At 55.7% G+C, this 25,678-nt stretch overlaps 1 protein-coding gene and 1 non-coding gene across 2 annotated transcripts in view; one reads left to right on the forward strand and one right to left on the reverse strand.

Moving 5' to 3' along the window:
- Positions 1 to 1,177: 1,177 nt before the first annotated feature.
- CCDC13 (coiled-coil domain containing 13) overlaps positions 1,178 to 25,678 on the reverse strand; it is a 31,024-nt gene continuing 6,523 nt past the window's right edge. Inside the window, exons 5-15 of the mRNA XM_030830261.2 lie at positions 21,591 to 21,707; positions 20,245 to 20,349; positions 17,973 to 18,134; positions 17,182 to 17,358; positions 15,164 to 15,370; positions 13,469 to 13,608; positions 12,899 to 12,982; positions 10,561 to 10,683; positions 6,335 to 6,489; positions 3,982 to 4,096; positions 1,178 to 3,431 (exon numbers count right to left, since the gene is read on the reverse strand). Of these exons, the coding sequence (XP_030686121.1) occupies positions 3,272 to 3,431; positions 3,982 to 4,096; positions 6,335 to 6,489; positions 10,561 to 10,683; positions 12,899 to 12,982; positions 13,469 to 13,608; positions 15,164 to 15,370; positions 17,182 to 17,358; positions 17,973 to 18,134; positions 20,245 to 20,349; positions 21,591 to 21,707 (1,545 nt within the window). The 3' untranslated portion in view covers positions 1,178 to 3,271. The remainder of the gene's footprint in view (positions 3,432 to 3,981; positions 4,097 to 6,334; positions 6,490 to 10,560; positions 10,684 to 12,898; positions 12,983 to 13,468; positions 13,609 to 15,163; positions 15,371 to 17,181; positions 17,359 to 17,972; positions 18,135 to 20,244; positions 20,350 to 21,590; positions 21,708 to 25,678) is intronic.
- TRNAE-CUC (transfer RNA glutamic acid (anticodon CUC)) lies at positions 25,134 to 25,206 on the forward strand. The gene has a single exon. It is a non-coding gene; the product is annotated as a tRNA-Glu (tRNA).

Here is a 25,678-nt window from a genome sequence, read left to right on the forward strand (position 1 = left end):
TGGGGTCTGTAGGGAGCTTGGCTTGTGGGGATGGCAGGTGGGTAGAGGGCTAGGGAGGCCCTTTGGACCTGGGGCTGGACAGCCTGAGGCCAGCTTCCCCCGAGTGAGGGGTGGTGAGGGGAGGGCACCTGGTGCCCACAAAACGAGGGGCAGGAAGTGACTGGGCTAAGACCAGCAAGGGCTACTGGGAAAGATGGGCAGGGGGCCAGTTCTCTCAAGTCTCAAAGTCCTTTTCATTTGTTTCTTGTTGTCGCTCAAAGTAAAAAGTCGGGGAAAGTGTGTGTGTGTGGTATGTTGTTTATGGCGTGTGTGTGTGTGTGTGTGTGTGTGTGTGTGTAAGGCTCAGGGACTATAGGAGATACGGTGTGTGTGCAGGAGAGGGGGTGCGTGGGCAGAGACTTCCTTGTGGGGTGGCCGTGAGCTCGCTGGAGGAGGGGATGGGGAGGCTAGTTCTGGCCACCGGATGCGAGGGCCCAGAGGAGTCCTCTTGCTGCAGGCCCCCCTGACCTGGCCTCCTGAGAGCAGGGGAGGGCCCAGGGACATGGGGACGTGTTTGGGGCTTGAATCAGCCTGAGCCAGACTGCAGCCTTGTCCAATTGGGCTGTGGTGCCCCAAAGGCCCCCAAGGGGACAGTGGCCAAGCCACACCCATGGCTCAGCCGGGTCTCAGCTGTCAGTGTCGGAACCTGAGCGCCCAGGCCCACAGCCTGGCGTGTGGCCAGGGAGAGTCCTCACGTGAGGCGTCTCCACCCCCGGCCTCACTGCTTGCTGTTCGTCCACCCTCCAGGCACCCGTCTCCCGTTCCCACCACCTTGTGGCTCCGGGTAGGGACCTCAGCGTTCCCATCTGTGAAAGGCAGGTCCAGCCCACCTGCTGCCCACCTGCCTGAGGGCTGGGAGGTCCTCCTCGGGGCCGCAGGGACAGGCGGTGCTGCTCAGGAGGGACCACAGGCACTAACCTGGACAGACCAGGTTGCCGCGCTCCGTGCCTGGCCCACCTTCAGGGCCCCAGCCCTTGGTCCTTCTGACAACCCTTTCTTCTCCTGGGCCTTCCCCTCCCCACCCCCTTACCCACCCACACCCCAGGGAGATTGGAAGGACAGCCTCACCCCACCCAGACTTGGGCATTGAGCCCGGAAGCCAACAGGAAAGGTGGGAGGCTCTGAGATGCGGCTTTGTCTCTGCCTACCCCCAACCCATCCCGCCCCGTCGTGGCGCTCTATTTCCCACGCCTCTCTGACTGGACAGGCAGCTCCCTGAAGGCCGCAGCAGCAAGTCAGATTCGCCTCCGGGCCCCTCACAGGCCTGGAGAGGCTGGTATGCAGTTGGCACTCGATGACTGCTTGATGGCCAGCTGGCTCGGTAGATGGTGGCCTGGGAATCTGTCTCCCCAGCTGATCTGGGGCTTCCAGGAGCTCGGGGACTGAGTCTGCCTCACCTGGCACCCCCTTGCCTAGGGCAGAGTAATTGCTCAACAAGTATTTGTGGAACTAATAGACGTAATACTGTGGGCTGGCGTTTATTGAGCGCCTACTATGTGCCAGCCGCTGCACTAGCACTTGGCACCTTTTAACTCAGTGAGTCCTGAAGAGGGATTCTGCTGGGGGAATGGAGCAGACCTGCTCTAAGCACACACGTGTGTGTGTGTGTGTGTGTGTGTGTGTGTGTGTGTGTGTGTTAGACGCACATTCCCGCTCGTGAAGACCGGTCACTTGTGTCACTTGTGCAGTGACTCACATATGCGGCATACGTACCGCGAACCCCCTCCATGGGGGAAGCTACCTGGGGCTTCTGGGACCCTGTCTGCTCGAGCCCTTCCTCGGGGATGGGGCTGAGGAGTGACTCCATGCTGGCCCCGCTACTCGGAGCCCCAACCCTGCATGGGGTGACAGGTCTAGAGACCCCCAGCAAGTGTAGTGAAGGCCATGAGGATGAAAGGGTGCTCAGTTTCCCTGTGAAGGAAGTTTTCTCTGATCCCACGTGAAGGGAAATGGCTAGGCAGGGCCCGTGAGTGTGGAGTCAGCACTGTCTGCTGGAACATGTGTGTCCACATATGACTCATGCTTCTGAGTCTAGGTATTTGTGTGCACCTGTGTCTTTGTGTGGGCCCCTGTGTGCCCAGGTGTGACCAGGGTGTCTGGGGTCGGGGTGTGTGGCTACCCTCCGTGGAGCCACCCCTCCCCATGGCAGTAACTGCAGTTGAGAGGGGTGACACTGCGGCAGTCACAGAGGGGCCTGGGGGCTCTCCTGCAGCAGCCCTCCCAGTTCACCCCTGTGCTGTGGTGAGGCAGGTACACTATGCCTTCGCCTGGACCCACTGCCTCAAAATGCCCCTGCCCAGAGCTCCAAGCCGGCCCCACCTCTGCCCTCTGCCACCAGCACCCACCAGCTGCAGCCTTTTGGAAGCAAAAAGAGGTGCCTCTTGGAGCAGCTGGCAGGGGGACAGAGCTGCCCAGCACTGGCTAGGCACGCCCACCCTGGGTATTCGGATCTGCCAGAGGACCCTGGCTTTTGCAGGCATGCAGGCCAGGGTTAAATATTAGCTCCGTGTCTTTCTGTGAGCCTCAGTTTCTCCATCTGTAAAACAGGGTGACAACCCCCTGGGTTACTAGAGGTCTAGATGGGATCGGGTTTCCACAGTAGGTGCCCACTCACTGGGAGCTGTGGTGATCATGAAAATCATCATTATTATTACAAGCCTGAGGGTCTGCACCTAAGGAAGGACCCTAAGGGGTGGGCCGACAAGGTGGCTAGGAGCACGGTGCCCCCAAGTCTGTAGAGGGTGGGGATGCCCACAGATAGAGCAATGGAGGTAGGAGTGGGGTGTGAGGATGCTCTGGTGACGGAGGTGGGGCGGGGCTGGGCGGCCTAGGGGATGCTCCCAGCCTGGAGCCCTCTGGGCTCTCCTGCACATGTGGAGCCCTGTGGGCATGCAGGGTCCCCCGCTAGGCTCTAGGACAAGGGCAGTGAGCACCTGCCCAAGGGACTGCATCTGTCCGTTCACAGCCGGCTTCTCATCCCAGAGCTCTTGCTGATGCCGACAGGCTACTGGCCTCCTCGCTTGCCATCGCTAAGCGTGCCCAGGGCTTCTCCTTTGCCCTCCTGCCATGGGATGTTGGCTCTTGTTGCCCTTGGAGAGCCTCTTCTAGGAGAAGGGGCCCAGCTGGCTGCCCCAGGTTGGCTTCCAGGAGCAGATGGAGTCCTCAGATAGAGCCTCGTCCTCTCAAGGCCTAAGGCTGCCCCGTCCAGCCAGGCTGACACTGGGCCGCCATCCTAGCGCTTGTCTGCCTTCTGCTGCCGCAGGGCCTGCAGGAAGACCCCTTTCACCTGGCCCAGGGTCTCATGGTACATTCGGAAGTCCTCCTCCTTTCCCCGGAGGGCACTGCTTAGGGCAGCCTTCAGCATTTCGTTCTCCTCCACCTGGATGGCCAGCCTAGACCACACAGAGAAGAGGGCTCAGCGCGGCTGAGCTGGCACACGTGAGTGTGTGTGCATGCGTGTAGAGGGCCCTGGGAAACGCTGCCAGCTCTTCAGACTCAGGGTACTCTCTGAACTCCTCTCAGGGACCCTTGGGAGAATACCATGTGGGATTCCTGTCTGGGCCCAGCCACAGCTACTGGGCCTGGTACCCAGTCGTTCCCCCAAATGTTGGCTGCCTCAGGCATGAGTACTAATTTATAGAGGTTCCCCCTTTCCCACCACTCCATTTGACCTTAAAAGGTTTAATTGAATGAGAAAAGTGGGTTCAGTGACCCACACTTGATAAAACTTCTCTTGGGAAGCATGGGCTCTTTAGGGTTATGGCTGGGTTTCTCTGCCCTCTGATGGCCAGTTACTGAATTACAGGCCTAGAACCCAGGACCCAGCAGGACCAGCCTTCTGGGCAAATAGAAGTCAAAGGGGGAGGGACGTGATCCCTCTGCCTATCAAAACACCTCCACCCAGACACCACCACCCTTTCAGGAAGACAGGGCACGGAGCACCTGGTGATCAGCTCCTCCATCTGGGATTCCACGGGCACATTGGAGATCTGTGCAGAAGATGGGTCCTTCCTCTCACTCTCCTTTGGGTTGTGCCTGGTGTTAGAGGTGGGCACACCTGTGGGGCAGCAGCAGCCACTTTCTGTGGTGAGGCCATGGCCCTGTGTTAACACTTCCTTCTCCCACCCGCAACTGTCCACTTCCTGCTTCTCCACTTGTTGAAACATTAGACCTCCTTCAAGGTGCAGGACAAGGGCTGCCTTCCTCTAGGCCCTGACTGCCCGCTTTGTACCAAGGAGGTTCCTCTCACTACTCTCTCCATATTTGCACTCTATAAGTTTCTGGAAGGCAGCTGGGCCTGAGGCCTGGCCTGCAGGTCGAGTCTGAGTCTAGGCTGTCACCACATCTGATGCCCTCTTACCACTGGGTCCCCCACCTCCAGTCTCCATCCATACGTACAGGGAATCCACGGTGGCTGGGGCCAGGGGACAAAGAGTGCTCAGAAAAAGAAACCAAAGCCCACCTGGTGGGGAACTCAAGCACTGTCACAGCATCAGAAAACGTCTGTGCTGAACAGGCCCTCAGTGGTGGCATGGCGCAGGGGAAATCACTTGGCACCAGCAGACCTGGCTTTTACTTCCTGTTGTGTGGCCCCGGGTAAATCATCAACCTCTCTGAGCTGGTTTCCTCACCTGTAACGTGAGGATGATAGTTCTTGCCTCTAGAGCTCTGTGAGGCCACAGTGAATACACATTTGGCCCTCAAGGCCTGTGTGATGGGACCACCTCCTCAGCACCTCGTGACTTCCCTGCCTCACCACACATTCCCCTCCCCATGACCCAGTCTCACTACCTCCAAGCCTCCAGCCGTGCGCCCCCCTCAGGGCCCTTGCACTTCTTCTTCCCTCTGTTATCTATGCCACATCCTCACCCCCTTCCACCACCTCTGCTCAGACATCAGCTCATCAGTTAGGGTGGCCGCCCCGTAGAAGACAGCTGCTCTCTGTACCTCCTGTCCCCTTATACTCAGCTGTAAGCCACAGCGCTCACCTCCATCTGACCTACCATCTTTTACTGGTTTATTGTTCTCTTCCCCACTGGCATGGAACTGCCACGGGGGACCACATTGCACAGTCAGGCTCCCTATTGTACAGGCGGAGGGGTGTGCTATGCCCCCAAGAGGGGCGGTGCTCTTCCCATGTCACAGGCCAGCATGGACAGAAGCCACATGGTCACTTTCTCCCCAGGCAGTTGCCCGTCCCTGTCCAGGCAGGACCAAAGTGGTTTTCCCTGCTGTGGCTTAGCCGTCCCTAGTTGGGAGCCCCGCCACGTGGCAGGAGGTGAGTCCATGGCCTGGAGACACTACATTCCTAAGGGACCTGTTTCTGCAAGCCCAGCAGGGCTAAGTCCCCAGGACCTTCCCCAGCCTGGACTCTCAGCAGCTCCTGGAAGGCCCCTGGAGCCCTGGCCCTGCTGGTGGGAGAATGACACCACTCCCACTCTGTGTCCTACTTCTGGAATGTCCTCCTGAAACGTTCTGATCTCTGCGCTGGGAAAAAATCTGAGTGTCCTTGGCTGGGGGCGGGGGAGTACTGGGGTGTTGAGAGGCAGGGAAGTTGGGGGGCAACACCTCTACTCCTGAGCCTGGAGGGGTTGGGATGGGGATGTTGGAGAGAGGCAGGCTCATCCTCTTCACACCGAAGGTTCTTCCTCCCCAGGAATGGCTTCTGATTCTGGCATCCCACACCCTCACTTCCCCAGCCCCACAAGACGCTGCCACTTCTGGTCTGGAGACTGTACCTTAAGAACCACTGTGTTAGAGCAGTAGAACTAACCTATTTTTTTTTTTTTTTGAGGTACATGGGCCTCTCACTGTTGTGGCCTCTCCTGTTGTGGAGCACAGGCTCCGGACGTGCAGGCTCAGTGGCCATGGCTCACGGGCCCAGCCGCTCCGCTGCATAGGGGATCTTCCCGGACCAGGGCACGAACCCGCGTCCCCTGCATCGGCAGGCGGACTCTCAACCACTGCGCCACCAGGGAAGCCCTAGAACTAACCTTTTGATTTAGGACAACTAAACCGTCCTCTGGAGCTGGTGTGGTCATGTGATTAGGATCTGGCCAATGGGATGAAAGCATAAGTGACACAAGCAACCTTAGGGTCCTGCCCTTGAAAGGTAAGGAGCTCAGGAAAGAGGGAGGAGCCAGTCAGCAGCACCGGTCAGCCCCTCCGTCAGGGTGGAGCTTTGCCTGCCCCTGCTGCTGTGTGTCCTCTCCCCCCTGGCCCCCGAGTCAGAACCAGGAGCCCCAGAGCACCGTGGGCCCAATGTGACCCCGGGCCGGCCCCACCTCAGCCCCACCTGTTTTGCTCCTGGGGGCTGCTCTCTGAGAAGCTGACGTCCTCCCAGGCTCCAGGCGCATCTTCTCCAGGTGCTGCTCCAGCACCGCGGTGCGGTGCCGCTCCTCCTGCAGCTTCCTCTCTGACTCCAGAAGCTTGCTGTTGCTCTCCTCCACCCTGGTGATGAGAGAGCAGGGTCTGCCATAAGCCCTGGCACCCCACCTGCTCAGGCTGTCAGAGAGGTGGGCACAGCTTACACCAGTGGGCATGGGACTTGTTCTTCCTGATTTTTATTGCAGTAATATAGGAATGTGCATTTAAAACCATATCGTTCTCTCCAAGGCTTAAAATGAAAAAAAACAAAAACAAAACAACACACAGCCTCTCCCCCCCTCCCCACTCCCAATTTCTGCTCTCCAGAAGCAACCACTTCTACCGCTTTGAGCTGTTTCTTCCACTACTGCCATATTTCTACAGATGCTTATGCTGCTAATTTTTTAAGTCTTAAATATAATCTTTTGACTTCCTGTCAGGCAACATGAGAACTTAGTTTTATTTTAGTACTCTCTCCTTGCCAAACAGAATCGCCTCTTCACCTCCCGATGTAGTTATATTACCATTTTTTGGCTCAATTAGTGTTAGGTGGTGTATTCGTTTTCTATTGCTGCTGTAACAAATTACCACAAACTTAGCTTAAAACAACACAGATTTATCGCTCCGTGGTTCTGTAAGTCAGAAGTTCAGCAGGTTCTGTTGGTTTCTCTGCTCCAGGTTTCACAAGCCAAAATCAAGGTGTTGGCTGACCTGGGCTCTTACCTGGAGTTTCCAGGGGAGCATCTGCTTCTAGGCTCGTCCAAGTTGTTGGAAGGATTCAGTTCCAACTGAAGGACTGAAATCCCTGTTTCCCGCTGGTTCTTAGCTGGGTGACTTTCATCTTTTAGAGGCTACTTGGCCCCCTCCATCTTCAAAGCCAGCCAGATACCCTTTTCATGCTTTGACTCTAACTTCTTCTGAAGCATCTCTCTGGCCCGAGCTGGAGAAATTTCTCTGCTTTTAAGGGCTCAAGTGATTAGATTGGGCCCACCTGGTAATCCAGGATAATCTTCCTATTTCAGGGTCCATAACGATCATCACATCTGCAGAGTCTCTTTTACCATATAACATAAAGTATTCACAGGCACAAGAGTGGGGTGAAGGGCACTGAGGACAAAATCCTGTCTACCACAAGGGGTTACGTTAGGAAGATTATTCAGACAGGCAGTATACTCATGATTACAGTTTCTTATTTGCTTGCTTTTCCTGGATTTAGTGATTGCTTTCTGTTTGTTATTATTATTATTATTCTCTATATGCCTGTCATGAATTCATGGGCCTTGAAGAACTTGTTATTTGGTTATTTTACTAAAGGGTCTGATTACTTTCACTGAGGCTGGGGCTAAGGTCCTTCTTGTGGTTAGGTATGGCATTTCAGACTTCTGTGATACTGAAGGCTCAGCTAGAAGGCCAGGACTGTCCCAAGAGATCTCACCCAAGCAAAGGATTACATACGTACATACACACATGCAAATCAGAGCGGAAGCCTGGATACGTACGTGCAGTGTTGGAGGAAGTGTTCTTCCCACCTTGGTGAAGAGTCAAGAAGGAACAGAATGGTAACAATTTTGAAAAGAATACAACTACCAACACAAAACTGTATGCCAGCATAGTATACAGCCACTAACACAACCTGTTCAAGCGTGTTCCTTGAAACTTATTTGCAAAAGCAAAAGACTAAAATAACCTAACGGTCCATCAAAAACTAATGAAAAAAACTAAAAACTAATGAAAATTAAATAAAATTCAGTTCCCCCAAAGCTCTAGGTATCAGCTGAGAGAGAATCACACACGCATGACTCTGAGAGTGAGTGTCTCTTTAATTTTGTGTTCTAGGCGCCTTGCTTGCCCCACCCTCATCCCAGAGGCCCTGGAAGATGAGGCACCACACGGAGAGAGACGCCACGTACAGGAGAATGGAGGTGCCCCCGCTGAGCTGGCTGAACGGGGCATGTGAGTGATCCAGGTGGCATGACGTGAAACAGAATTACCTAGGCCACCCACAGAATGGTAAGAAAGAATAAACCATCGTGTTTGAGGCCACTGGGTTTGGGATGGTGCAGCAGTAGATAACCAAGTCACCTGGATGCACAAATCCACCGCCCCAAAACTCAGGTGTAACTCAAAGGAGGGACTTCCCTGGTGATCCAGTGGTTAAGACTCTGCGCTCCCAAGGCAGGGGGCCGGGGTTCGATACCTGGTCAGGGAACTAAGATCCTACATACCGCAACTAAGCCTGCACCGCAACTGGAGAAGCCCCGCACCGCAACGAAGACCCAGCACAGCCAAAATAAATAATTAAATAAATTAAATTAAAAAAAAAAAGAAACTCAAAGGAATTGAGAGAGAAAGTCATAATTGGGTATATTTCTTCCATTGGATAGGTTAGAGGCTTGTATTATCCACTATATATATTTTTTAAAATTTTATTTATTTAATTTATTTTTTTTAAATAAATTTATTTATTTATTTTTAGCTGCATTGGGTCTTCATTGCTGCGCACAGGCTTTCTCTAGCTGCAGCGAGCGGGGCCCACTCTTCGTTGCGGTGCACGGGCTTCTCATTGCGGTGGCTTCTCTTGTTGCGGAGCATGGGCTCTAGGCACACGGGGTTCAGTAGTTGTGGCATGCGGGCTCAGTAGTTGTGCACAGGCTTAGTTGCTCTGCGGCATGTGGGATCTTCCCAGACCAGGGCTCGAACCCGTGTCCCCTGCATTAGCAGGCAGATTCTTAACCACTGCACCATATAATATAATGGAGGGAAGCCCTCCATTATATTTCAATGACAGAAAAAGAATTAATGTTATTTTTTCTCATTTGCTTTAGCGTGTCTGCAATTCATATCCTCTCTTTTCTACTGAAAAGAAAACAAAGCTGACCACTCCTCACTGCTTAGGGAGTGGCCATCCCAGCACCCCAGCTCCTTTGGTGGCTGTACTCCATCTTTCCCTTTGGCAAGCTGCCCCTCCTCCATTTCATTTTTTTTTTTTGGCCGCGCTGCACGGCATGCAGGATCTTAGTTCCCTGACCAGGGATCGAACCCACACCCACTGCAGTGGAAGTGCGGAGCCTTAACCACTGGACAGCCAGGGAATTCCCACCCCTCTTCCATTATGTCAGCACCTGGAGGTCCTTCCAGTCAGGGTGCCTGGCCTGTGTCCAGGGTTGGACGTGTGAGCCACCCCAGGCCAGCTAGACCTTCTCTCCTAGAAACCACTGGCACAAGAACTGAAAGCCACTGGGCCTACATCGTTCCAGTGGTCCAGGAGAGACCACTCAAGGGTTCCTGCTACCAAGGTCCCTGGATCTTCTTGGGCTCCTCTTCCGCCCTGCAAAGGAGGGCAGTACTTTGGAGTCGGCCAGCACCTTCCCACACTCTCCTTTCCCTTAATTTAGCCAGAATTGGTTTCTATCGTCTGTCACCAAAGAGCCCTGACTGACATGTGACACGGCCTGTTCAGGCAGACATTCAGTGTGGTCCTTTATATTTTTCAGTGCGGAGGTCACATGGTTGGGCCATGTGTTGGCCTGGGCACCTACAGTTCTTGCCAAAAGGGTCACTTGAGCAAGGAACACTGATTTATCTGAATAGAAATCTGTCAACAACCCCTTGGAGGAAACCAAACCCCCTGGTCCACTGCCTTGGGCCACATACTTTCCTCCCCCAACCAGGGAAGTCTCAGCTCCCCATCTATCAGTGGCTCTCTTCCTCTTTGTAATTCCAGACCTCAGTCTAGCCTGGGACTTCTTCCCACCAAAGCCGCCAGTGACACCGAGTGCCGTGCCATGCTCGTGCAAGATCTTCATTACTGGTGAGTTGAGCCGACTGCAGAGAGATTTACCTACTGCAGAGAGTCCCTCCCTTGAGATGCCCACCTCACAGCCACCTGCATGCAACTGTCCTACGGGGGGCACGTAGGACAGGGCAAACCACAAGTGTGACAACGGGTCCCCGAGACAGAGGGGCACTTGAGGGTCACGTGAGATGTGGCTGGGAATGCCCGGGGCCAACACTGTGGGAGCCAGACTCACCAGTGAGGTGGACCCAGTCATGGACACGGCCTGGCCTCTGTCCAAGAGGGATGCCCTTGGGCCAGGCTGCCCACGCTTAGCCCACCTAGGCCCGTGAGAGTGCATCCCTGGCGCCAGGTGTTACCGTTTCTGCAGAACGGTGACGAACTCGGTGAGCCGGTCACGCTCCACCTCAGCGGCCTGCCACAGGGCTTTGAACTCTGTCACCTGTGTCTGCCAGGCTTTTTGTTCTGGGGAGTCCGAGAACCTGGGGACCAAGGTGCGGGCAGAGGTCATTTAAGGGTTACCTGAAGAGATGCTTATCCCTATGGTGGTGGGAGGGGCTGGAAGGACATTCAGGGGTCCTCAGAGGGTACCAGAGAGAAGAAGCCAATCCAGCCCCTCCCGGCCTCTTCCATTGGCTTCTTCTCAGTTTACTGTTCCTGGGCCTGCTGAAGTCTCTAGACCTCACTTAGCTGGCTCCAGAGCCAGACCCCAGCAGGGCTGTAGTTTCATCAGCACCTTTGTCCATCCAATCCCTGTAGGGGCCTGGAGTTAGTCTGGTGGCTATGGAAGTTGGCTCTTGGGGACCTGGGGGTGCCCTGGGAACCTGTGTGGCCTGGGACCTGACCACCCTTCTCAGTGTCAGGTAGGCCCAGCCTCTGTCTCCCTGTCAGCCTGTCCTGGCTCTCCTGTATCTCCTGGCATGGCTCCAAGCCCAGTCCACTTTCCTGGACCCTGGACACTTGCTTTGTAATTTGGTCAGTTTTCTCCAGCCCTGATCCAGCCCATCACCGGTTCCCTCCTCACCACTGGGCCTTACCTGCTGGCTGGGGTTGGGACCCAAGGTGAGCTCTGCCCCCCACCCCAAGCCCCCAGAGCCCATGTGCGAGTGCCAAGCTGCTTTCTGCTCTGCCCTCGCCCTTCCCAGGGAGACCCTGGTGATGCTGACTCGCTCTTCCAGAATCACAGGACATGGGGAGGGCGGGGCCGCAGTCCTCCCTCTAAACAGGGATTGGTTGAGATGGGCTCTGAGGACTACAGGCTCCTCCATTTTCCGGCTCCTAAATACACTCTAAGGCCCTGCCGCTCAGTGTGGTCTTTGAGCCAGCGACTGTGGCATCACCTGGGAGCTTGTTGGAACTGCAGGATCCCACTTCCTGCAGGATCTGACCTGCGGAATCAGAACCTGCATCTAACCCGGCAGATCCTCAGCTGATTCGCGTGCACAGCGCAGTGGGGAACCCTACGCCAGTCACCCCTGTGACCTCACGTGTTGGGGGAGGAGCTGATCCCCTTGCCCCGCCTGCCTCCCAGGCACCCCATCAGAGCCGCCACGCCAGCCCTGACAGACACACTCTCTGGGGTCACTCCCACCCCGTGAACGTCTGTCCTGTCGCTGACGGGAGAGCACTGTAGGCTCCGTGAGGGCAGGGGCCCGCACACGGTTGGGTTCAGTAAATATTTGTGTGTGGTGGAAGAAACAAGCTTAAGAACCAGCAGTCTGGGCAGCCCAGGGCACATCGGCTCCTGTATCCCTGTGGAGTGCAAAGGTCATGGCCACATAAGCCTGGAAGGGACCTTGGGGGCATCTTGTCCATCTTCTTGCCTCTACTACTGTGACAACCACCTCAGAGTGACAGAGCCTGTCTGTTTTCCTTGTGGTGTTGGAAGAGTGTGGCATGGGCCTTGAGGCTCAGAGTTGGGCCCCTCTCTCCCAGTGCCCTTGTGACCCCAGGCTGCTGGCTGGGGCATCTGCAGGGGTGGCCTTGGCCCACGGGTACCTGTGCTACCAAGTGTCAGGCCAGAAGTATCCCAAGCACTTCCTGGGGAATAGCAGCCCAAGGAGGACCCATCTGCCGGAGCCACACAGCAAGTCAAACATGAGATGAGGGCCCCTCAGAGGCTCGACCGGAACCTGAACTGACCTGCCCGAGGGGTGGGAGAAGCAGCTGACAGCCGGAGCGCAGCTCCAGTGGACAGTGGGTGGGGCTCGGGACAGGGCTCCGAGGCAGGACAAAGCCACCCTTTGTCTGTGAGCTGGCAGGAAGAACAAGGGCCCATTTAAGCCCTAAGGCTTGATTCTGTCAACAAAGAGGGGGCCAGAGAGCTGAGGGGATATCAGTGGCTTAAAGTGGGAACCCATATGACGTGAAATTCTTCCCCTAGAGATGGACTCTCAACGCGCAAGGGGAGGCAAGGGAAGGTGCTGGGCTCCAGGCCCTGGAAGATTCCTCGTGTTAACTCTGTGGTAGCAGGAAGGAACACTAGACCGAGACTCTAGTTCTGAAGCCGCTTGCCCTATCACGTTGGATAAGGCACTGGACCTCCCTGACCCTCTATGTCCTTATGGAACCTTGGAAGAGTCCCTGGACTTGGCCTGGCCTCGGTTTCCCATCCTTGTCATGGGATGGCAATACTGACTGAGAAGTCAAGGATGGGAAGGCCTGTGAGGGCCCGGGGTGGGGGGCCTGGGTTCCTACCTGGGTGAGGGCCCGTGAGGACTGTGCAGGGAAGGCCATGTGAGAGCAGATTCCACCAGTGTGTGGCCCAGGCTGGTCACGGAGCTGTGCGAAGGCGGAACGGGCACATCACCACGGGCAGGCAGGCTGGGCCCAGCTGGGAGGGGAGCAGGGGCCAGCAGGGCACTGGGGAGCCAGAGGAGGGGGCCAGCACTGGCCCTTGCAGCAGCCCTGTGGATCTGCTGCCCTCCTTTCCAGGACCCTTGCTTGCTTAAAACAAGACAGGAGCAGGGGACATCAGAGCCGCGAACAACCCAACACAGGTGTGTTTGAGAATCCTAGAAGCAGGTGAGATTCGAGGCCAGCTGGGAGAGGAATTTACAGGGAGCTACAACCAAACGCTCTTGAAGTAATACTATCTGGACCTAACTGGCTCCTTCATGCAGAGGCAGGGCTGACGGAAGCCCCCCGCAACCCCGCCCCACTTTGGGAGGACAACACCACAGGCATCGTAAAATTGCACCCGTGGCTTCCCATCCTTTCTTCTGAATAATTACTATTCACTTTCCAACCCCTCCCACTTTTTCTTACCGAGAAGATCCAAGCCTGCCAGCGTGATCACCTGCTGAGGCCGGGGAATTGGTCAGGCCCGGGTCCTCGGGGAACTTGGCGGAAGCCGGGTTGACCTCGGGCCCACTGGACCCCTCGCCTACTCCTTTATTCCGAAGATACTGCAGGGAACAGATGTGGGTTCCCTTCTCAGGGCTTTGGCTCAGAGGCCTGGAGAAGGCAGGAGGGGGCCTTGGCTGGATTTTGGGGCTTTCGGGAGATATGAAAGAGGCTTCTTTGCAGGAGTGCAAAGCGAGGCCTGTTTGGTGAAGACGCTCCTTGCATTATAATGACAGCTAATAATGCCTCTCTTCAGAAAGGGAGCTTCATGGCCAAAGGAGGGTGACCGGGCCAGGAAGTTGTTCCACATTCAGGTCCCAGGGGGAAGTATGGGGACAGCCCCACCTCTCTAGGTAGCCCCACCCACATGGATGAATGCCAGGTGTGACTTGAGGCCCCTGGCCTTTGTCAGCTGGAGACACTCAGACCTTCCCCCATCCCTCCCTCTTCCGGATGGCTGGTGGGGCCGGCTGAAGGAGGAGCACTGCAGGACCCCCAGCAGGAGGTCAGGCTGCCATCAACGGTGGACCAGTTGGCGTGAGCCCCAAACAACCTGGCCTGTCCCCCAAGCCCTGCCCATCCTGAGAAAACTCTCAGTGTGTGCCAGCTTGTCTGGTGGGTAGCGCTTGGCCCCAGCTGTCCGGGGGCCTCTGAGGTGAGAATCAGTCTTCTTTTGTGTGCCTGGAGCCAGGACAGCGGTGAGGTGAAGATGCTGTCCCTTCCAGGCCTCGGCCGAGGGAAAACATCTTCGGGAGCTCACTCCTTAGACGAGCATTGACTGAGCAACTACTGTGGGCTCAGTCTTGGGCCAGGCACCATGGTCTTTTCCCCCTCAAGGAGAGGTTGGGGGAGAAAACAGGAAATTGATCACACAGCACGACCAAATTTTGGCTTGGGAATGTACAGGGAGTTAGGAGAGTGCCCAGGAGGGGCACGTAACCCAGAATGGGAGCCCTGGAACTTCCTGGAGGAGCTCTTGACTAATAAGATCTAAAGGCTGAGGGGGAGGAAAGGGAAGGTGTGTGCTTCAGGTGTGTGCTTCAGGTATGTTCACAGGCCCAGGGTAGGGAGAAAGTAAGGCCATGGAGGAGCTAAATGGCATTCACATGGCCAGAGTTGTGGAAAGTGGGGAGTGAAGAGAAGATTCAGGGTTGGGGGGGCAGCAGGAGCTAGTCACATGGCGCCCTGCAAACTGGACGAAGGAGCGTGGCTTCCCTTCTGCCATCCCACTGCCTGGAATGTGGACGTAAAGGCTGGCACTGTGGCCACCATCTTGGACCATGAGGACGAAGGCCACAGCTGGGGAGGGAGAGGGTGAGCTGGCAGGAGCCCGAACCCTTGAGGACTGGGTGAGGCGGAGAGTGATGGGGAGCCACAGACAGGTTTTATGTGGAGCAGGGAGACAATCTGGTGTGTCCCTTCGAGAGGAAAGGTGTGTGCACAGTGGGCCGGGGAGCCAGATGGAAGCAGGGGGCCAAAGTGGGACCAGGTAGGACGTGGCACAGCCCAAGTGAAGGCAGGTGGGGAGAAGCGGAGGTGGTTGAGGTTTCTCTGGATACTGGATGGACTTGCCAGGACTTGGGAATGGATGCTGGGCTGAGCCAGCGCCCTACTCACCTGCATACTGAGTTGCCCGATCTCCACCTCCAGCTGCCGCACCTTGGCCTCCCGCTCAGCCACCGTGGCCCGCAGCTGGGCCACGAGGCTGCTGCTCTGCTGAGCCTCATTGTTGAGCTGCTGGTGCAAGTGGTGCTTGGACGCTCGCGTCTTCTCCTCCTGCAGACTCAGGCTGCCCAGAATCTCCTGTAGCTGCTTCAACTGGTCCTGCGGGGCCAAGTGGGAGGGTGGGTGAGGGTCAGCCACGGCCCTGAGTAAAGAAGGACACGAGAGAAGACCGCCTCCTCCCACCCGCAGCTCCCACCCTTTCCCTGCTCCCTCGGGAACCTAACAGTGGGACGCTAGTGTTTCCCTGAGAAGCAGGAGGAACACCTTGCCTGTCCTCAGGGCGGGGTTCAACCAGGTTTTCCTGTCCTCAACTTCTTTCTCCCTGAGATCGAGGCTAAGAAGGACATCTAAGCGGCTCTCGGGACAACAGAAAACAGCTCAGATGGTGGCCCCTCAGCCAGTGGGTAAAAAGAAGCCCTATCCCACTGTGCTGGAAGACCACCTTTGAAGGCAGTACCTGGACCCCTCACCACGGATCCTTCAGCACCTGATGGAGGTCCCCTCCCTGGAGATGCTCCCAAGGAGACCTCTGGGGTGGAGGCTTCCTGCCTGGGGGCTGGGAAGGACCATATTGGCGACCTGGAACAGGTGAGGGCGTTGTCTTCACCTCTTTGTGGAGGAAATGGAGGCCCAGAGAGCCCAGGACACACTGCTGGTGAATGGCAGGGCTAGGGCTTGTTTGCAGCTCTCACCATGCACCTTCAGTGACAAAGAATACTGGCCCTAGGGACCTCAATGGACATCCAGGCCACACCTTATTTAAAAACTGGGAGCTGAGGCTTCCCTGGTGGCGCAGTGGTTGAGAATCCGCCTGCCAATGCAGGGGACATGGATTTGAGCCTTGGTCCGGGAAGATCCCACATGCTGCGGAGCAACTAAGCCCGTGCGCCACAACTACTGAGCCTGCGAGCCACAACTACTGAACCTGAGTGCCACAACTACTGAAGCCCGTGAGCCTAGAGCCCGTGCTCCGCAACAAGAGAAGCCACCACAATGAGAAGCCCGCGCACAGCAACTAAGAGCCAACACAGCCAAAAATAAACAAATGAAATAAATAAATTTATAAAAATAAAATAAAAACTGAGACCTGAGGCTCAGAGAGGGGATGCAATTAGCCTAGAATCACACAGTGAGGTATGAACAGAGGGGGCCCAGATTTCAGGTCTTTTGTGCCCTGCCCACCACACTGCCTGGTGAATTATTATGGACCAAGGCATGCCTAAGCCAGCATCAGTTCCCCCTTGCACCACCGTCAAGCCAGTCATGACCACCCCAGGGGCCTGTGGGCACAGCTAGGAATTCAGAGACCAAAACCCTGGGGTGGCTCAGGCCCCAGAGGGAAAAGGCCAGGCTAGGGTCAGGAAAGCAGTGCGGCTTTGTTAATCAAAGGAGGTTTGAATTCAGTTGTGTGGCCTTGGATGACTTATCTAGCCAATTAGAGCCTTGGTTTCCCCATCCGTGCAATGGGATTATGTGTCCCTAAGGGTTATCTTGGTGACTAACCATTATAAACCACACCCCACGTGCCCAGAAGCGGGGGTGCTGTATGCTGTCACACAGACAAGGATATGCACCAGCGCCCCGCTCCGTCGTCCCTTCCGTTCCTCCATGAGAAATATCCCAGGGTGTAATCCCATCTGCTGCCCCCTCATCCTCTTCTTTCTCCTTTGGGGTCCACAGGTGCAGTGCCTTGTGCCCGGCATCAACCTCACATAACGCGACCTGTACTGGCCCTCGGGCAGCCTCTGAGTTGCTCCCGTACTTGCAGCCAAGCTTCGGGGCTGGGCCCAGTGGAGGCAATGAGCTCCCGGGTTATGCAGGTGGCATTTTGGGGTGAGGGAGGGCTCCGGGGGAGCTGGGGCTGGGTCACAGGCCTCTGGGTGGGGCAGGGGTCCCAGAGGTGGCTGTACCATGAGGGCGTCGATGAGCTCGTCGTCATGCCGGCCCTTCTCCACGAGGGTCCCCATCTGACTCCTGAGGGTCTTCAGTTCGCTCGACAGCACCTTGTTCCGGGACCTCACGCCCTCAAACTTCTTTTTCAGCTCCTCGAGCTCTCTCTGGAGGGCATCCCGCTCCGCTGCAAGTTTCTGTAACCAGAGGGCACGGTCACGGGCTGCAGGGCTGAGTGGGACTCGGGCCATGGCTGAGCCCTCGCTCTCACTCGCTGGTGAGGCCAGAGCTGGGAGGGGACTTGTTGAGGTCACAGGGCAAGTCAGTGGGGCCTGAGCCCTGACTCCCAGCCTCGGCCTCCCGGGGTGTCAGGCAGCCCAAGCACATGATGGACGTGACCCAGATGGATGACAGCCCGAGAACACAGGGGCCAGACTCGGACACGAGAGGAAACCCACTGGCCAACGCTGGGTGTGTCCTCCCGAGGACCCTCAATCCCTGCCTGAGAGGCAAAAAGAGAAAAGCCATGCTTCGGTGGACAGCGCCAAGCCTAGGGTTCAAACCGAAGTGCCTCATTCCACCAAGAGCTGGTTTCAGGTCCAGCATCTCCAAAACAGCCAGAATGCGGCCACCCGACGTCCATGAAATGGGCTCTGGGTGAGGAACCCGTCAGGCAGCTCAAGGTGGAGGGACAGGACGTGAGGAACATGCACAGAGGTGACCCCGAACCTCAGAGCCTCCAAGTCCTCGCAGGGGTGGTCGTGGTCTCCTGGCCCCAGGCGCCCCTGACCCCCTGCCAGGCACACGTTACCTCCCAGCTTTCCTGTTTTTCCCTCTCCAGGTTGTGGATCCTCCGCAGATTTTTCTCCTGTGCCGACAGCTTCCTTGGATCGGGATAGACAGACAGCTCATCACTGGCCGTTTCTACCGACCGGCTCCGAGTCTGTCCCAGCTGTTTCTCAAGCTCTCGAACCTGAGGGTGGTTCCACAACAGGTCTGCAGTCAGACTCGACCCTCAGAGGGGCCGCCCTGTGATGTGACAGGAGACCCCACCAGACAGAGGACAACACGGTTCCAGATGGACGTGGAGGTCCCTAGGAGAGGGACTGGGGTGGGGGACGGATGGGAGGGACCTGCGGTGGCATCCTGAGCAAAACAAGGGGAGACACTGGGGAGGTTTCGCTTGGAAAAGAGAGACTTCAAAGTAAATGAGAAAAATCACCCTATCTCTGAGGCCAAGAAGCAGATGTGTAGCCCCAGGAACTTGGGAGGGAAAGGATAGCAGGTCTTAGTACCAGGAAGAACTGACAGGCCACCCAAGCCAGGGCGGGCTCCTCGGGAGGCTACGGGCTCCTGGCCACTTGGAGGAGGTGCTGCAGAGGGTGGGCAGGGTTTGGAAGCGGGGAGACCAGCTCAAAGCCTCGCCGCCTGTGTGACTGTGCACAGATTACTTAACGTCTCTGAATCTCAGGTCCCTCATCTGTGGAGAGGCCTGTGAGTAACACGCTGCATCATGTTGTTATGAGAATTCCGTACCCTGAAGTTGTCTGAGCCTGGGAGTCCCCAAGATGCTTCTTGGGATGACAGATCTTGGGGCCCACTCCATACCAACAAGTCAGAGCTCCACGGGAAGAACGCGGGGATCTGCATTTTAAACAAGGGCTACGGGTGATTTCTAGGATTAGGCAACTTCGAGAAACCCCAAAATGGCCTGGGTGAAGCCCTCGGCACAGGGGAGGTGGATGTCATCCGACAGAACCACGGCTTGATCACACTGGGTTTAAAGTGGATAACTCCTAGGGTCCTTCTAACCCTGATTTCCACGTCAACGCAACATAAATGATGGAACAAAGTTGGGTAAACCTGAGCCAGGGGCAAAATTCACTAGGATCCCTGGGGCCTCAGGATGGCTTTGAAAGCACATTTCAGTGCCCCCGTGTGGCACTGTGTGGTAATTCCATTTAAACGTTAAAGAACACAGTACTATTACTTTGAACCGTTTGTTCACAGCTTAACAACACTCACAATGATAACTAATGTGTTGAGTGTTTACTATGGCCAGGCACTGTGCTGGGCACTTCCCAAACGATATTTCATTTAACCCACAACAACCCTACAAGGAAGGCATTATTATTTCCATTTTACAGGCGAGGAGACTGCGACACAGAGAGATGAAGAGATTTGCCCAAAGACACCAAACTTAGAGACAAGTGACTGAGGCCAGACTCAGACTCAGGTCTCTTGAACCACAAGGCCACACACTGGTCGTTAACCACAGTTTTTCAGAGACCTCTCCCCCTTCATGTTGGCTTCAGGGATCCCACAGGAGACCCTGAGGGGAAAAGCCACCTGGGAACCTGGGAATGAAGGCAACGCACTTGGCAAATAGTGGAAACGACACACTTATTTGTGTGACTCTTGGTTTCTTGGGACAGCGAACCTTCGGACGGTGTTTCCTCCATGCCAGGCCCTGTGGTAAGCAATTTACACATCTGTACTCATTCAGTCCTCCCAACAACGATGCGGGGTAGGCACTGTCATTATCCACAGTACACACAGGAGGAAACTGAGGCACAGAGAGGCGAAGCAACTTGCCCAAGGCCACACAGTTGGTGGGTGGTGGGCTGAGATTTGAAGCCAAGCAGTCCAGCTGCGGAGCCCCTGTTCCTAGCCTCTAGGAGCGTAAAGAGGGAGACAGGCTAAGTTTTTTGGGGGGGGGATGGTAATTAAAACCTTCAAAAGCCTACAGGCATCTGGACAAAACTGGAAAAAGCCTACAACAGTCACGCAAATTTACATGAACCGGGGAAAAAAATCTGCCTGGAGTAAAATAAATCAGAGGCTCTGGTATTTGTTGAGCGCCAGTGCCTGGTATGTAGTGTTATATAAATGCTTGTTCACTTAATGACAAATGAAAATCAGGCTGGCTGGGGAGAACGTAGAACAACAGCCCTGCAAGTGCGCTCTGCAGAACCTAAAGGCCATTTTCGGGTTCTGTGTCTTTAATGTGGGTCAGCGTGGGTCTTTCTGGGGCATTTCAAGCCTTACGGTCAGGGCCAGGAGAAGTCTGATGACTCACTCACCTTGCTCTGCAAGACGAGAATTTGTTGAGCTCGACCCCTCCATGTCCCAGGTGAGGACAGGAGCTGCTGGATGTTCACATCTTCCCCAATCTCATTGGTTAAAACCTGAGAAAGGTGAGGCCTTCGGTATGGCCGGGAGAGAGGGCTCTGCCACAGCCCTAAAGCTGCTGTACGTGCAGAAACAGTGCTGGGTGCGTGGGGCTCCCCGAAGGCCCGGCCTCCACCTGCACAACCTTCCCCCTTCCCCCGCTCCCCGCCTCAAAGGCCAATTGACCACGCTCCACGAGCAGCTCTCCCTGGGAAAGCATTGAACCCATCATTCCCAGCACTTCTTGGTGATGCTTAGGGCAGACAAGGAACTGCTGTCCATGCCCAGGTGGGGCCCCTTGCCCTTGACACATTCTGGGATGAGTGGACCACAAAATTGACCAAGACCTGCTCCAAATTTGTTCACCTGTCACCCAGAACGGACATCATTCTGGATGGCTCCAGGGAGGACACGGCCACAGGGCCTCGCCCTCCGTGCAAAGCCATTGACAAGGGGCCATGTCTGAGTGCAGCAAGGAGTGGGGGGCTACCGAATGTCACTTGGGGATGTTTGGTTCCAGAAGGGCCCAGCTTTGTGGCTGTTGCAGAGAGGTGTTCAGACCCAACTTCGAGGCTTTGAGGTGGAAACAGTATACCCCAGCTTGTGCCCTGGGCCCCTCTGCAGCCTGTCACGGAAACCCATCTAGCGTACCAAGTCTCTGGTGCTTGTTTCCACAATAGAACTCTGTTTTGGAAATCTTGGCTGGTCTGAGTGGTTCCAGCAGGAACCGCTGCTGGTGGTACAAATGCCAGAGAATTCACTATGTAAATAAAAATAAATAATGAACCAGCTGGGCCTGCCTCCCAAGTCCGAGCGTTTTCCTTTGAAAGGGGCCTTTAACACACAAACAACCTTAACATTTTCTCATATTATAGACAGCAGAGGGCAGGAGACGGGTCTCGGTAGGCTTCCAAGTCCAAGGTGGCTTATTAAGGAGATGCCCAGGATCTATTGGGGTGCACGTAGCACAGGGAAGGTGGAAGGGCCTCTCCAGGGTGGACAGCACTGTCCTCCTCCATCCAGGGCTGGGCGGGCCCCACAAGGGCCTCTATGCAGGGTCATGCAGGCAGCCGGCAACCACCCTCACCTGATGGGTCTGTTTCAAGGGCTGGAAGGAAGTTACTGGATCTGAGCCTGACCCAGAACAAGCAGCGTGATGTTCACGGGGCCCAGCTCCTGAATGGAAGCCATTGTCCCAGCCATGACCTTCCCAGTCCCAGGCCCACCCACGAGGACCCGAACCCTGGCCGGGAAATACCTTCTGGGCCACCCGGAGCTCCTGCTTCACAGCCCGGATCTGGTTGCGGAGGTCACTCATCTTCAGGTTTGTGGCCGCCAGCCTGTCCTGCAAGACCTTCACCTCTGGGCTGTCCTGCTAGTTGGGAAAGACAGGAGGGAGAGCAGTCATTTGAGGCCTAGATAGTAATAATAATCACAGCCCCCGTTTATCCAGGTATGTGCAGGTACCACACGAAGTGCTTGACAAGGAGGAACTCATTTCATCCTCATGACCCCTTTGAGGCAGGTTCCGTTACCGATGCAGAGCAGAGGCTGGAGGGGGGTGACCCCTCGGCTTGGGGGACCTGGTAGGTAAGGGGGAGCGTGGATGTGGATCCCGGCAGCCCAGCTTTGGGGGCTGAGCCCTGTGCCCCGAGGGTGGCGCACACGGGTGGACGTGGGTGGTGACCGCAGACAGGGAGCATCTGGATGAAGCTGCTTCCCAACTCCCAGACACTCCCAGGCTGTGGGCCCTGCTGTGCTCAGAGACTGGCATCATAGCAAATCCATCCTCACTCAGGATGAAGAGGGGCGCTGGCTCCTTTAGCGAAGGCGGCCCCAGCTTGGCAGGAGGGCCATGACCATCCCAACTTGGGGCCTTCCTCTCCTAGAATTGTCAGACTGGGCCTTGGGCTCCCTTTCCTGGCAATGAGCTCACTGAATAGAAATACGGACCCAGTTTAATCCCCAAATGCTCCATTTCTGTGGCTTGAAGAACTGCAGGAACCATGAAAACTCTGCCTGCTGGAACTCTTAGCAAAGTCTTTTTTTAAAACCATATTTCATTTAAACTATTTGGATGAAACTTTTCTCAAATGTGTTCCCCATTTGTGACTTAAATAGAAGTTCCTGAAACCCTCAGAACTTTGGCATTAAAGGGACTCCAAGGTCAGCCCATTCAAACCCTTTCCATAGGTGATGCAGATAAGGTCCAGAGAAGGGAAATAACATGGCCTCACAGGCACACAGCTGGTTGGGGTGACAGAAGTGGGATTAGAGGCCTGGTCCTTCCTTTGCACTGGCTGATTCTCCCAATATAAGCTTTTGCTGATGCCAGGGCATCGTGGTGACAGAAACATTGGTTGGTGGGTTGTGTGTCCCATCAGGCAATGACACTAAGACCATCTGCTCCTGTCCCAGCAGATCAGGTGGACTAGACTTCTGGGAAACAGGATGGGTACTGCATGGCTTTCTGAACTTTCCTTAGTAGCCACAGACAAAACCTCCTGTGAATGCTACTGTGAAAGATAGATCCCAGAAGACTGGGTCTGGGGAGTTCCATGGACCTCAGAGGCTCTGGGCAGCCCCGCTGAAAACCACTGGTCAAGGAAACTAGACCTGCACACAGGCCCCAGAAGACCTGGACTCATCTGGTCTTCTCATCTAGGAAACGGCTGCTTCTTCACAGCACCCCTAGGAGGCTAAACAGAGTAACCAGTGTGAGCAGAATTTGCAAATTGGGAATTTACATAAAACATACATGCACCTTTCTTTCTATTTTTTTCTTTTTGCCGTACACAGGTCTCTCACTGTTGTTGCTTTTCGCGTTGTGGAGCACAGGCTCCGGACGCGCAGGCTCAGCGGCCATGGCTCACGGGCCCAGCCGCTCCGCGGCATGATGGGATCTTCCCCGCCCGGGGCACGAACCCGTATCCCCTGCATCGGCAGGCGGACTCTCAATCACTGCACCATCAGGGAAGCCGCATCTCTCATCTATATTTTTGCATATCCTTCCGCCGCCTGGCCGTATGCCGTTCCTCTCCACTGCTGTTGGGAGCCTGTCTGCTCCCCTGCTAAGGTGCTGCTTTGAATCTGCCCTGGGTTGGGAAGCAACATTCCCTGCCTGTCAGATCTTCCGTGCCATGAGCCCCTGCTGGCTCTGGTGGTTGGCGGTGCAGGAGCCCTGAGAGCATTTGGGAGCCTGAGGGCACGGAAGCGCACACCGGCTGGATCCGGATCTGAGACCCGGGCGGCAACGACTGTCTCCGAGCGTCGTTTTCTCTTGTGTGAAATGGGGGCGCGTCATGCCAGCCTCCGGGGTACATGTGAGTGTTGATGGGATAACGCACGTAAAGGGTGCCCTCTGGGGCAGATTCTGACGGGGGTCGATGCTGGGGGGCATAGCCTGGCTTGGGTGGGCAGCCGGCAAAGGCGGCTGAGGGCCGTATGGTGTTCTGGTGAAGGCATCACCCCCTCTGCTCTGCCAGGCCCCAGACCTCCCCTCCCAGGAAACTGAGCCAACCCTACCTTCCTGACATTTCAGAGCTGCTTCTGCCCAGAGTGAGATTTCACAGGCTTTGTGGGTGTCTTGGGCCTGGGCACGCCCCTCCCCCACCCCGGGCTGTTTCCTCTCAGGCGATACCGGAAATGGTGTCCATGGGAGCAGATAGCGCCAAGGCCACTCACACCACAGCTTCATGAGGCCCCACGCAGAGTGAGGGCGTTCAGCTCCACTCTGGAATGTGCTCGGAGCTCTGGACTGGGATGTTGGGGTGAGCCTGCAGGCTCCGGAGTATGGCCCAGGCTTGGGTCGCCCTGAACAGTCTAACGAGGGGGACATGGCTATTGTCCCCTCTCTGATCAGAAGATGCCCGGGAAAACACGTGTCCTGAGGAATGGAGACTGCAACCCACCACGCACTCTTCCGTCAGAAACCTCCCAGGCTCCCTGCAGCCACAGAATGAAGTTGGAATTCCTACTCCAGCTACCGTCAAGGCCTCCATCCACAGGTGACTTTGTTTTGTTTTGATATGTTCCCCTTTTCCTCGTCAGGGCCCCTGGGCTGCAGCCAGACGTTATCCAGCTGATGCCCAGCTAACAAACAGAATAGGAATATTGATGCTTTCCTGCTCTGAGCTTGTACTGCTTCTGCTGGAAGGGCCACCCCCATCTTCCTGCTCCAGCAAGGCCACCTGAGGAAGCCCTCATCCATCCCACCTCCTGGCTGCCTCAGGTGGAGCGTGTGCTCCCTCTGTGAACTCAGGGCCTAGGGGCTTTCTCTGAAGGCCCTGTCCCCCTCCTTCCTTTAATATGCCTACTCATCTCCCCTCTTGAACCCCCTGTAGACAGTGGGCCTGTCTTTGATTCTCTGTGTTCCAGGGCTCAGAACATTCTGTCAGGCTCAACAAGTGACTGAACAAGTAGTTTCCCATTTAGGACAGCCCCAGTCAGAGGTATGGATAAACAAGGGGCAGCTTAGAAGCGTCCCTCAGAGCTGGGAAAGGCACTGAATGACACTCAGTCTAGCGTCTGCTGAGGGCGGAGCCCCTCCATTGCCTCCCCAGCAATGAGACAGATCTACACAAGACTAGCCTTCAGGAGACATGTTCACCCCTGACCTGGAAGCTGAGGGGCCCATCCCTCGAGGGCAGTATTCTCCTCAAGACAGGCATGAGGCGGCTTGATCTTGAGTCATAGACAACAGCGAAGATTGGGTGGAAAAGGGGCACTGAACTAGGAGTCCTGAGGCTTGGATTCCGTTCCACCCACTCATTTGGCTTCTTAAGAAAACCATGGGGGGAATTCCTTGGTGGTCCAGTGGTTAGGACTTGGTGCTCTCACTGCCGAGGCCCCAGGTTCAATCCCTGGTCGGGGAACTAAAATCCCATAAGCTGTGAGGTGTGGCCAAAAAAAAAAAGAAAAGAAAAGAAGACCAAGGGGAGGCCTCCTGGGATGTTCTTGAGACTCTGAGCTATTTATTGTCTGGCTTGGGCTCCGTGCTCCTCCCCGGTGGCCCACTGGTGCCACCTTTCACGGAGCTGCAATTCCCACGCCCTGAGTTTCATGGAGGCTCATTGGCTCAGAAAAACTGGAATCTTGGGAACAGCCCCATTCCCAAGAGTCACTTTTACGCTGTAGATTTGGAGTTCCACAAAGGGGAGACTTCTTACAATATGGATTGCCCCAGCAAAAGCCAGGGTTCTGTTGAGGAGTGAGCTCCCCGTCCCCGGGTTAAGGTAGAGAGGCTGGATGTCTCTCCAGTAAGGATGCTGTAACGGACATCCTTTACAGCTGGGCTGAGAGCAGGAGGCTAATTGGATCAGGTCTTCCTTCCCTCCTGGTCGTGAA

Source organism: Globicephala melas, chromosome 11 (genome assembly GCF_963455315.2).
Source record: "Globicephala melas chromosome 11, mGloMel1.2, whole genome shotgun sequence".
Classification (NCBI taxonomy): domain Eukaryota; kingdom Metazoa; phylum Chordata; class Mammalia; order Artiodactyla; family Delphinidae; genus Globicephala; species Globicephala melas.